The sequence below is a fragment of the Vombatus ursinus genome, unplaced genomic scaffold (genome assembly GCF_900497805.2).
Source record: "Vombatus ursinus unplaced genomic scaffold, bare-nosed wombat genome assembly UNPS02009205.1, whole genome shotgun sequence".
Lineage (NCBI taxonomy): Eukaryota > Metazoa > Chordata > Mammalia > Diprotodontia > Vombatidae > Vombatus > Vombatus ursinus.
Window position 1 is genome coordinate 6,536,635 of NW_020948983.1, and position 12,674 is coordinate 6,549,308.

The 12,674-nt window shown below is 37.0% G+C and overlaps 1 protein-coding gene across 5 annotated transcripts in view; it reads left to right on the forward strand.

The window, feature by feature from the left end:
* The window catches only part of ABLIM1 (actin binding LIM protein 1), a 273,956-nt gene that overhangs the window by 217,196 nt on the left and 44,086 nt on the right, over positions 1-12,674 (forward strand). For all 5 annotated transcript variants that reach the window (XM_027851947.1, XM_027851948.1, XM_027851945.1 and 2 more), the window contains one exon: positions 12,147-12,224. In XM_027851947.1, the coding sequence (XP_027707748.1) occupies positions 12,147-12,224 (78 nt within the window). The remainder of the gene's footprint in view (positions 1-12,146; positions 12,225-12,674) is intronic.

The window sequence follows — 12,674 nt, forward strand, 5'->3', positions numbered from 1 at the left end:
GTCCTTGTTGTGATTTTACATTTGCTACTGACTTTATAGATAATGTATTTGTAATTATTCATGAATGATAAACATCTTAATCTCATTAAGCTACATATCTGTTATAGTAATTCTGAAATGAAAATGGCTTTATTATTCCCTCCATTTTTCTTGTGTTCTTTCTCTCTTTTTCTTTCCCCTCTTCTCTCCTTTCTGCCTCCTTTCTTCGCCACTTTCTTCTCCCTTCTTCCCCCTCCTCTCTTCTCTTCTGTCTCATTCTCTCTGTCATGTTTTCTCCTGTTCTCATTCTCTCTCTCTCTCTCTTTCTCTCTCTCGTGCTCTCTCTCTTTCTCTCTTTTTTCTCAGCAGCCTCCAAATATGCCACGTTCTTCATCTGAATTCTTTTATCCTAAAAGTCTGATTCGCCGAACACGACCCTCTCCACAGGTTTGCGACTGTGTTTGGACTGAGTCATGATGTCGCTTTCCTAAGCAACAAGCTTACATCACTTATCCTGGTGCCACTATTCCCATACAGCCTGCCCACTTTGCTTGGGGAAGGAGATGCTCACTTACTCATGCATAAAAAAATACCCTTTTCATTTTCTAATGTTATCTGTTTTCTATTTAATGGGACATTTAACGGATTTTTTGGTCTTGTTTTACCTTTTTTTTTTTTTAACAATGGACAGTATTTTCTGTTTGTTAATTCTAGCAGCTAAGAAGCACACCCTCATTTGTCATTTAGAATTCAGTAGTTGAGTAGCCTGAGCATGATCAAACGTTTGTCATTTTCCAAAGATGGCTTGCAAATTTATTCTTTCATGCCTAGCACACCACGGTATGCAAGGCAAAATGGCAAAGTGAGCAGGAAGTAATACTTGGAGTTATAAAGAACTATCTTCCAATTTCACCTCTGAGAGTCAGTCAGCTAGCATTTATTATGCACCTGCAATGCCAATCACTGTACTAAGTCTTGGGCATACAAAGAAAGACAAAAGATAATTCTTCAGGAGCCCACAGTCTAATATGGGAAAGAATGTGCAAACAGCTATATATAAACAAGATATCAAAAAGATAAGTTTTGGATTATCTCAGAGGGGTAGCAGAAGTTGAGACTTGAAGGAAGCCAGCAGGTGGCTTTGGGGAGTTTCAGGCATAAGGCACAGCCAATAAAAGCACTCAGAATTGGGAGATGCAATGTTGTATGCAAGGAAGCCAATGTCACTGGATCGCAGAGTATGTGGAGAGGTATGAGATGTAAGAAGGTTGCATAGGTGGAAGTGGGCCATGTTATAGAGTTTTAAAAACCAAACAGTGGATTTTACATTTGATCCTGGAGGAAAGAGAGAGTCCCTGGAGTTGATTGAATGGGAGGTGACCTGGCCAGACTTAACCTTTAGGAAGATCAATTTGATAACTGAGTAAAGGGTAGACTGGAGTAAGGAAAGACTTGAGGCTGGGGGACCAACTAGCAGGGTGTTGCAGGGTGATGAGGGCTTATACTAGGATGTGGTAGTGTCAGAGCAGACAAGGAGACACGTATGAAAAATGTTTTGAAGGTAAAAACAACAGGACTTGGAAACTGCTTGGATATATGTGGGGAGGTAAGAGAGTAAGGAATCAAAGATGGTACCTAGGCTGTGGTAACCTTCCTCTACTGTAACAGGGAAAATAGGAAGAGGGGAGGACTTTAGAGGAAAGATAATGAGTTCAGTTTTGACCATGTTGAGATGTCTACAAGATATCTGCTTGAGATATCTTAAAAACAGTTAGAGATGTGAGACTAGAGTTCTGGAGAGAGGTTAGGGCTGGGCAAATAAATCTGAAAATCATTTGTGTAGAAATGATTGTTAAATCCATTGGAGCTGATGAGATCACTAAGTAAAACAGTATCAAGGGAGAAGAGAAGAGGACCCAGGACAGAGCTATAAAAGATATCCACACTTAACAGGTATGATCTGGATGAAGATCCAGCAAAGAAAATGAGCTGTCCCCTAATCTCCTGAGCCTCAGTTTCCTCATCTGTAAAATGGGGGCAATGATACCTCAAAGAGTTGTTACAAGTCTCCAATAAAGCAATGTATATAAAGCACTTTGAAAATTTTAAAGAATTACATGAATGCCATTTTATTGTTATGATTATTACCCTTAGTAATGATGACAGTGATTAGCATTTGGAAATGTTAACTTCCAAATATCTACTTGTTCTCCAGCAACACATTTTTAAAGTACTTTCTTCAGGCAGGTGACCTATGTGTGCAAGCTGAAATCATAATTTTCCTAATTTAGAGAAATTCAGAGCTACTTTGTAGAATTTCTTGTCTCTTCTCCAAGTGAAGCCTATACAAGAGCTCTGATGTTAATACAGTTGTGCTATCCAACATTTTGAGATAACCCTTATTATCTTGAGTCATTTGCCTACTCTTCTTGTCCATATACAAGAAAATAATAGCTATAATAACATTTAGACCATGCCATGTTTGCACAGTGATTACATATACTATCTCACATGAACCTCACAATAACCTTATGTCATTATCCACATTTTACAGATGAGGAAACTGCGTTAGAAGAAGATTAAGTAACTTGCCCAATGTCACATAGCTAGCATGACCAAGAAAAGATTTGAACTCTGACCTTTCTGACTCCAAATCAAACATTCTATCCACTATAACAGACAGTATCTAGAACCATGTATAAGGGCAGGAAGTCTTGATTTTACTTAACCTTTGCAGACTTCCTTTTTATTTCCTTAAGGTCATTTCAAATGGTGCCCAATTTACATCTAATTCATTCATCAGTGCCTTCTAGTTTTGACTTATAATATATTTGATGTTTGAAAATTAATATTTGGTCTATCTTGAATCTCTGTATACAAGAATCTTAGAACTAGAATGTACCTAGGCATCATCTAGGCCAACTCTCACATTTTGTAAATGAGGAAATTGAGGCCCAGAGCAGTTGTGTGTTGCTCAAGGTCATACACCTAGTGTGACCAAGCCAGAACCAGAAGCTAGACCCATCTTGTAGTCTTTCCACTATACAATGATGCTTCTAATGCACTGAGTTGGAAATCCATTCTTAGGACTGGAAATCAATTCATAGGTTAGAAGAAGGAGAACACAGAGAAGGAGGGACAGTCCAGGGAAACGGACAATTTGGTTAAGTGTTTCTTTGCCCATAGGTATTCAGGCTTAAGCCACTAAAAATTTCAGGCAGTCTGGAAACCAAGAACAAAATAAACCCTGTTGACTACTCTACCACCAGTACCCCCACCCCCACCAAAAAAAAACCTCATCATATTGGCACTTTATTCCTTTAAAAACCATAGAAGCTTATTTTGATTGCTCTCTTTGATCACATTAACACAACAAAGGATTAATGACAATTATACCCTCAAAGAGTTAGTAATTGTGATTAATTTTTCATTCATTTATAGTGAAGTCACTCTGACCTGATAGTTATATTCATAGAATTTTAGAACTTGAAAGGGACCTTAGTTCTTATCTGAAATGTGTGAACTTAAATATATTAGCTGTTATAACTGAAACCATATGATTCAGCCATCCATGCCTCAACAATATCTAATAATCAGTTGTTGCTGCATTATAACGTAAAGCCCAGCACTCATGGTTAACTTGAGTTAGCATGGACAATTTGGTATATTTTCAGATTTCTAGAATTTTTCTTTGGGTGACCAACAGACATGAATTACAATCACAGAATTTCAGAGGTAGAAGGAACCTCATTGACTTTCTAGTTCAATCCATAACAGAAAAAAAATGTATTCCCTCCATAACATACTTGGCAAATAGTAGTCAACAAGTCTTTATTTTAGGACCTCTCATGAGGAAGAAACTTATTTCTGCCAAAGCAGCCCATTCTACTTTGGGATAACTTTAATTATTAGGGCATTTTTCCTTTCATTAAGCCTATTTTTACCTTTTTAAAATTTCCACCTATAGATTCTAGCCCTGCCTTTTAATCACCATTCCACTTGCTAGCCCTTTATATATTTGAAGACAATTTTCATGTCCTTCCCGAGTCGGGCTTCTCCAGGCTGATTAGCCCCATTTTCTCCAACTACTCCTCTTACAGCATTAGGTCAAGATTGCCTCCTCTTGATGCTTTCCATTCATCTTATAACTGATCTTCCTTCAAATGTAGCACCTGAACTGAACTCATGGTAGATGTAGTATGACTAGATTAGAGTAGCATGAAGGGATTATCACTTCTTTATTCTCAGAAGCTGTGTCTTTCTTAATTCAGCCCGAGTTTACATTTACCTTTTTTAGCTACCTATCACATCAGACTGATTTTGATCATATTGAGCTTGCATTTTACTAAAACCCTCAGATCTTTTTCAGATTAAATTACTATCCAGAAATACTCTAAAATTGCCAAAAAAATTTTCCTACTTTTAGAGTGCCTTAAACAACAAAATATAGCATCAGCCAGAGCTCAGTGGACCAACTTTTTTTTCATTTTGCAAAAATATTATTTTTTAGAGAAAGAATATGATATACAAAAGGACATGATGTTTTTGGGATCAAATTTGCATTACTAAAAGAAAGAAGTTGGGTGCCTTCTATATTGGGTCTTTGGAGACTAAAGAATAAGGTAGGGCTGGGGGCAGCTAGGTGGCGCAGTGGATAGAGCACCAGCCCTGGAGTCAGGAAGACCTGAGTTCAGATGCGGCCTCAGACACTTATTAGCTAGTTGTGTGACCCTGGGCAAGTTACTTAACCCATATTGCCTCTTAAAAAAAAAAAAGAAGAAGGTAACTAGTCTAGAAATTGCATGTTTTTCTTTTAAACTAATATAAACATGTCAAGTGTGGTCTTACTGATTTCTAATGCACCAACCAAGTATTGTGTCTACTCATGAAGAAAAGATCATTAGAGTCTTTATGTCTGGACCAAGGAAATTAATTTTTCTACTTATGTGTTAAACATCTTATTATTAGCACTGTGGTATTTTTATTAGAGCAGCTGCCTGCTGCTTTATTCATAATTTTTATTTTGTTCATAGTATTGTATCCTCTTTTATACATGTTTACCTTCCATCAGGGACACTCAGGCCTTATGAAAACTGAATTTTCATTCCCACTGTGTATTATGTGCATAACTGAATCAGATGTGCACTTAGCATACACACACACACACATGTACATGCATGTACACAAGCAGATAGGGTCAAATGCATATCAGTAATAAAAACCAGCAAAAGCTCAAAATGATCTCTTCCTTTCCCCATACTTTACTTTAGCAAAGTTATAGTTAAGTGATTGTACTAAGAATAAAAAAAAAAATTATTCCTTCTTCTGCAGCTATTACCACCACCTTGTCTAGTGAACTTCAACAAAAACCAAAGGCAGGTACTGTCAACATCAACAGTGTGTGCTATAAGGTGATAATGACCTTATAACAGTAGTTACACTTGTAACTACACTTGTAACTGATTCTTTCTTCAGTTTCCTGTAGTTTTCATCTCTTTTAGAGCACGGCTTTTCATACCTGCAGTTTAGACAAAAGTAGCCTTTGCCTTGCTGCTCCTGGGGCCCGGGGATGAGTGAACACAGTGATTCTCAATATGTCATGACATAGTAGTGCACAAATGAAGGGAAATAAAAGATGCCATTACTCTAGGTATTCACCAATCAAATCTCTGTTCTTGATAACAAGCAGTAATCAAAGGATGATGATGAATTGGAATGAGGACATAAAAGAATCATTGAAGTAGACTATTCGTTCACCCGTCCTGCCCTCAGAATTGTAGGACAAGTGGGCAAGGAGGAACTGAAGAAAAACAAATTAGATAGTGGGCAGTTGATTAGAGTGCATTTCATGAACATGTGTGGTTTTTCCAGAATTTCATCAACCAACACTGGTTGGAGTCATTTTTTTTTCCTTTTGAAATAAAGTGCCAGCTGTTCAATGAATCCTCCATCACTTAATCATGTTTCCCTTACACATATCATCTAGGAAGAGGAAAGTGGGCAATGTTCTTAGGGATAATGAGGAGGTTCTGTTAAAATAGCAGGAATAAAATAAAATAGCAGGTTCTTTTTCCCACTTGTGTTGGAAGAGATAGTTGAAGAATAAAAAAATATTTATCTACTCCATTATTGAAAATTGTTTAGCGATAAGCAACTATGACTGAATTGCTCAGTGAACCTCTTGCTCTGTAACATTCTCCATGGAACAGATGTCCCATCTTTAGGACTAACGAATGGGAAAATACCTTTACTGTTAATACGGAAACAAATTTGTCCCCAAGAGCTATACTTAAAAGGACTTCTGATATGTTGAACTTTTGTCATTAGTTCATTTGTCATTAGAGCACTGTGGCCAGGATCTTATGTACTAGAACGAAAAACCATGGTTAGTATTTTCAGTAAATGTAGGATTTACTTAAGGAAGAACAGTGGGACCTTTAGGCTTATACTTTTATATCACATGGATACCAGGATGTAGAGAATGAAAAGCATAGACAGATAATAAATGGGCCATGTAAGAGGAGAAGAACATAAAGTAGTAATTTGTATGACTTAATGAATGACAACTTGGGCAGGAATATAAGCTTTTAGAGGATTGACTGTATATGCCTTTTGGATAGTTGAACTTTGTCCATCATTGGCCTTTAATGAATAAACTCAGAATCTTGTGGAGGTGAATGTTGAAAACTAAAAATAAATAAATTTAAAAAAGAAAAAAAAATCAGACAAGTATGAGTAAGGAGGGGAAATTAATAGGTGATCAGGAAAAGGAATATAATTTTGCCTTTCAGAAATCTAGAAGTTATCAAATTAACACTCCAGAGGAGGTAGGTAATCTTAGAAGGAGGTAATATTTAAGTGAAAACAGAAAGCAAGCTGAACAGGAACACCGTGAAAGCCAATAGTAGCAGACAGTGAAAAGAGGCAGGAAATTAATGAATGTGTAGGTAAACCTTGAACATGGTTCAAGAGAAGGCATATTTTGAATTATTCTGACAGATCAGAGGCCTAGAAAAAAGACATTATACTCAAGCACAGAGAAGAGAGTTAATTACAATACTACAATACCAGGAAGAGAGTTTTCCAGTAATTATTAGAATGAGTACAACTGTATGTAGCTGTTCTAAAATAAAGGACACTTGTAATTACTTAGCATGCCTGAATTCAGATGAGAAGGCATAAAGGTGCAAATCTTTTTTGGGAAATTGAGGGGAAGCCTGCTTTATCTAACAACTGAAATATAAAGATTGTTTATTGGGAGTGATGAGATATAGAGGCTGGTGAATAATTCTTAATTTTAAGTTGGACTTGAAAGAAATGCCCAAATAGGCAGGAAATTCATTGTAATATAAAGTTTTTAAGGAACATTTGGATAGACTTTAATGGATATTTACCCCATATTATTAGAGAAGCTAGTATAGATTAATAGTGAGGTGTCTAAGCCCACAGAGGAGGAACTTTCAAAGATGAATTTATTAGTAAAGTTATAAGGTCAAAATAAAGCAGAAATAAATTGGATCATAGATAGACTTAAAGAAGAAATAATTGGAACATTTTCAAATACTTTGGGTCACTATTTGTTCCCCCAAAGGTGAACTTCAAGTAATATTGAAAAATCCAAGGCAGAATATTGTAGCAAATTTGACAACTGGCTCTTCTCATCTGATTCTGGGGTATCTAATTTCAGAGTTCAAAATATCAAGGTTTGAAAATGCAGAGGAAAAATTGGAGTATCAACATTCCCAAAATTGGACAGGGAATTCAGATCTTAAGAACTATGTGGAACTTGAACTGAGCATTTTATAAAGACTTCCGTCATGGAACCAATGGCCAGCTTATAAAACCAATAGCACAAATGATTAAAATAAATGCTTGGAAGGAATTTATGAAATTCGGGGGACTCACCAATCAAAGGAGGGAGTAAGGTGAAGACAGCTGTACAAGAACAGCTTAGTTTAGCCAATTGACCTTTCCCTTCTTTGCACTTAATTTCCAAATCAGAGTACTCAGTGTCCCTTTTTCTAAAGTCTCTGATATTGCCATTCTGACACACACCTATCAGCAAATACAGAACATCACAGACTAGTTTGCCTCAAAACCCACCCTTAATGAATTATTTCCCCCAGAAAAGGGGAAAACAACCCAGTTTGGCAGAAATAATAAAGATGAGTAACTTGAGAGAGCCCCCAAAGCTTCAGTTTTTATTTTGGCCACTTATGTAACATTCCTTATGGATGTTAATGAAAACAGGCAGTTGCCATGGCAACCACAGTAACTCCAGACATCTGATTCTACTGAAATCCACCCTGGTCTTCACCACACCCTTGCACAGTGCATAAGATCATAGCTGTTTCAGAATTTGTGGCAGTAAAAATTATCCCCATGAGCAGACATTGTTTTTTGTTGCTGTTTAGCCATCTCAATTTTTAAAAACACCCTTATCTGGAAAATTTGTCACCCCATCTATTATGTAAATGGCCTCTCTGGTTTTACCATATGTTGTGGGAACCCAAGGACAACGTCACCCCATTATGCCCATTTTTATATAACTTGTTAATATTGAAATTGAGCTGTACCACAGATCACAAGTAACAGTTCCCAGGCAATGAATATTTACTGAATGCCTACTATGTGCAAAAAAAACAAACCAAAACAAAAAACTATGCTGGGCACACACTTTAGAAATGATTCAATCCTTATCTTCATACAGCTTACTGTCAGGGGATTAATATTACAAATGTACTCAATTATAATACAATGACATTATCTAAGTGTACTAAAGAATTTCAGAACAAAATATTATGGGAGGCCCAAGGAGGAAGATGACCTGGGGGATCGGTGAAGGCTTCATAGAAGAGGTGATATTTGAGGTGGATCTTAAAGGCAGAATAGGAAGTCAGCAGAAGAAAGAAGAGGGGACACAGCTCAAGCAAAATAAAAAAAGATAGGATAGCATAGGACGTGTGTATGTAGAACAGAAAGCAGTCCAGTTTGGTCACAGCCCACAGAGAATTAGTAGAGGCGATTGATATGAAATAAGACTAGAGAGGTGGGGTGACCCAATATTGGGTAGAACCTTGAATGTCAGCCAGAGGAGTTTTATTTTATTCTTTAGACAATGAGAAGCCACCCGTCCTTTGAGCAGAATTATTCTGCCAGAAGTATGAATGACACATCTTGTTGTTATTATTCAATCATTTCAGTCATATGGAACTCTTCGTGACCCCCCTTGGGGTTTTCTTGGCAAAGATACTTTGTACTTTGGTACAAATGGTTTGCCCTCCTCAGCTCATTTTACAGATGAGGAACTGAGGCAAACAGGGATAAGTGACTTGCCCAGGGTCACACAGCTAATACGTATCTGAGTCTGGACTTGAACTCACAAAGATAAGTCTTCCTGACTTCAGACTCAGCACTCTATCCACCATGCCACCTAGCTGCCCCAAATGACATGTGAAACGGAATATAGAATGGAAGCTAAAAGTCCTGCTAGGAGGCTATTACAATAGTCCAGGCAGGCAATGATGAAATCCTACAGTAAGATTCATGGTAGTGTAGGTGAAGAAGAACTGAAGGTTTAAGAGAGGTAGAATTGGCAGCAATTGGTATGGTAGAAAGAGTGCTGGGTTTGAAATCAGGACCTGGATTTCATTCCCAGTACTACCACTAACTGTGTGACTTTGAGCAGATCACTTAACCTCAGTTTCTTCATCTTGAGGGGGTTGGATTAAATGACCTCAAAGGTTGCTTCTAGCTATAAATCAATGATTAATGAATTCAGTTTGAAAGATCAGAAACCTTCTTAGAAAGGTCAAGAAAGAGTCCAAACATGGGAGCTAGGATAAGTGATGGAACCAGTAAGCAGAAGTAGTAAAGTCAGGGTAAAGGATAGGCTTAGAGGAAAGGATAATAAGTTCTGTTTGGTGCAAGTTAAATTTGAGGTGCAACTGGAACATTTGGATGGATATGCTTGATAGGCTATTTGAAACACAAGTCTGGAGCTTGGGGGGAAAAAAGTCAGGACTAAAGATATAGGTTTGGGAGGTCATCTCCTTAGAAGAGGTAGTTGAAATTATGGGAATGAATGGGAAGAGAAGAACCAGTTCTAAAGTTTCATATCTTTAAGATGGCATAGTTCCAAGAGATGGCTAAGATCTGAGTTGTGACACATCAGTATATATGGCTGAGGTGGGTTGAAGAAGGTCATTGGAGTTGAAGAGGCTGAGAAATTAAATACTTATTAGAGAGTTATCAACACAAAAATTGAAGTTCCTAAGGGTCATGGCAGGAGATAGGTTGGAGAAGAAAGCTGAGCTAGATATTAATGCAATTAAGATTTTGGGAGAATGATCTAGAAGTCATTTGTGACCACTAAAACCATAAGAATTACCTGTGCTAAGTAGTTAGCCCATATGATTTGGTTAGTTTTGGGTATGGGGATGGTCCAGTTGTCTCAGGACCACTCCTGTCAAGAGTTCTGTTTTTATTTCAGTAGTGCGGCTGCATTTTGGTATTGGTCCTGAAATATCATTAATCCATTGAATAGAAACTATGTCAAATTGTACTCAGGACTGAGAATCTAATGTAGCAAGCAGTAGAGAGAATGATAGGACCTCAATATTATTCAAACTTGAAAGTATTGAAGTATTCCTGTCTGTTATAGATGTGAATCACTGTATGAACCCTGCCACTTAAAATCTGCATGTTTAGAAAACTGCATGTAAAATCAGACTTGAAGATTATAAAAACTAACGACTCAGAGGGCAGCTTTGTACCGTAGTTCTCCTAAGTTACGTACCCTTACGCCATCACTAAACGCTGGAACAGTTCTGGAATGCTGTTTCGTGCATTTTCATTGACAAACTGATCTATCTCTAATGAAATCTGTGCTTGGCAAAGTATAATTTCTTGTCACCAAAACCATTACTAGTAAGATTTATGCCCAGGGCAAGCAAAATAGAATATACTCTTGAATCATCTTCTTTGATATGGCACAAGATTTCAACAAGAGGAGAGGGGGAAACCAGACAAGAAGGAGCTCATCTGGGGTGCAGCCTCCAGGGAAGGAAGTAGCATCTACTAGCTACTTATTTTGGCTAATGATTCCTGCTACCTAGATATTGAACTAAATTGTTTCTGTGCTATTGTAGATCTGCAAGTACTTTCTGTGCTCTCTAATCTGTGAACTTGAACTTTTTTTTTATATATATATATTTGTATGTGTGTATATATATGTATATTTATCTAATTGTATTTAGCATAATTAGTTTGCTTTTTATACCTTTGTATTTTATTTTATGCACTTAAGAACATTCTGGGGAGTCCATAGGCCTCATCAATCTTCCAAAGGGGTTCATGATACAAAAAAAAAAATCAGAGCCCTAGAACAAAGCCCCATTCACCCTGCCTTGGTTATAGCTCTGACCTTCACCCTCAGGTGAATTTTCACCTTGGGGGTGGGAATGATCACAATCTGTGATTCTTCAGTAGTATTTGTGACTCATGCCTGAAACATCAAACTGATAATCTAAGCAAAACTCATGTGTGTTTTTCAGACCTGGCTGCTCAAGCTTGCAAAGTATAAAATGCAAGTAGGAAAATTACTAAAGATGAATAAGTTAAATTTCTTAATTAGAATTTTCCATCAAATATTAATGGGAAGATAAGATAGGGCACTAGGCTTTCTGCTTTTTTTGGAGAGTTCTCATCTCAGGGCAGTTGGTCACATTCCTCGTACTTACTTTCTACATATCGCCACTGTTCTCATGATTCTTTGAGTGCTATTGCCCATTTTTACCCAGCTGAAGGTCAACATTGGAAGCCTAGAGCCTGTGTAGTTGCGTATCAGTGTTTATGCAGGCTTAGTCCAACTCCATGCAATGGATGTGGATTTCACATCCATGAGCTCAACATGTAATATTTGGCCCATGGGGAAAAATAATGATATTTCTAAGATCCTCAAAGACTTTATAAACATTCAGGTGCATTTTTATAGTTTTCTTATATTATTCTTTCTTTTTCACTCATTTCTTGTAAGTTGTGCTTCATTTACCCACAAAAAATGAAAAAAAAACACATTTTTTAAAAGATTATACCTTACAGAATCTCGGTCTCATTAATCCCATAACATCAATCTTATTTCTCACATGGCAATCCTTGTTTTACAGCCAACCAGGACATCTTCTGAAAGTATTTATTCCAGACCAGGGTCAAGCATCCCTGGATCTCCAGGTCATACCATCTATGTAAGTATCTCTTTCAGTAAAGCTAGTAATTATATGTAGGGGCCTCTTATTAATACCAAAAAACTTTATGGATGTCCCTGACATAATAGATAACTTGTCAATTGACTGAGAAAATTAATTATGACCAAAAAGCCGCTATAAATCCAGTAACAACTTTAATTGAAGTTGTATTTTATTAGTCCACAACAGCATCTATCTACATTTGGAAAGTAGCATATATATGTATAAATATGTGTGTGTATATATATATATGTATATATATGAGATATAGATGTGATATAGATGTATAAATTTAGATACATATATTCACATGAATAACCAGATGGTTTGCTTGCTTATTTGTTGTATTGAGTTATTTAATAAAGAGGACAATACACATATGGTTTCAGAGACCCTTTGCAATAACTCTTTTGCCTCCCAAGGGTCCACAGGCACGGGTTAGTTTGCAGT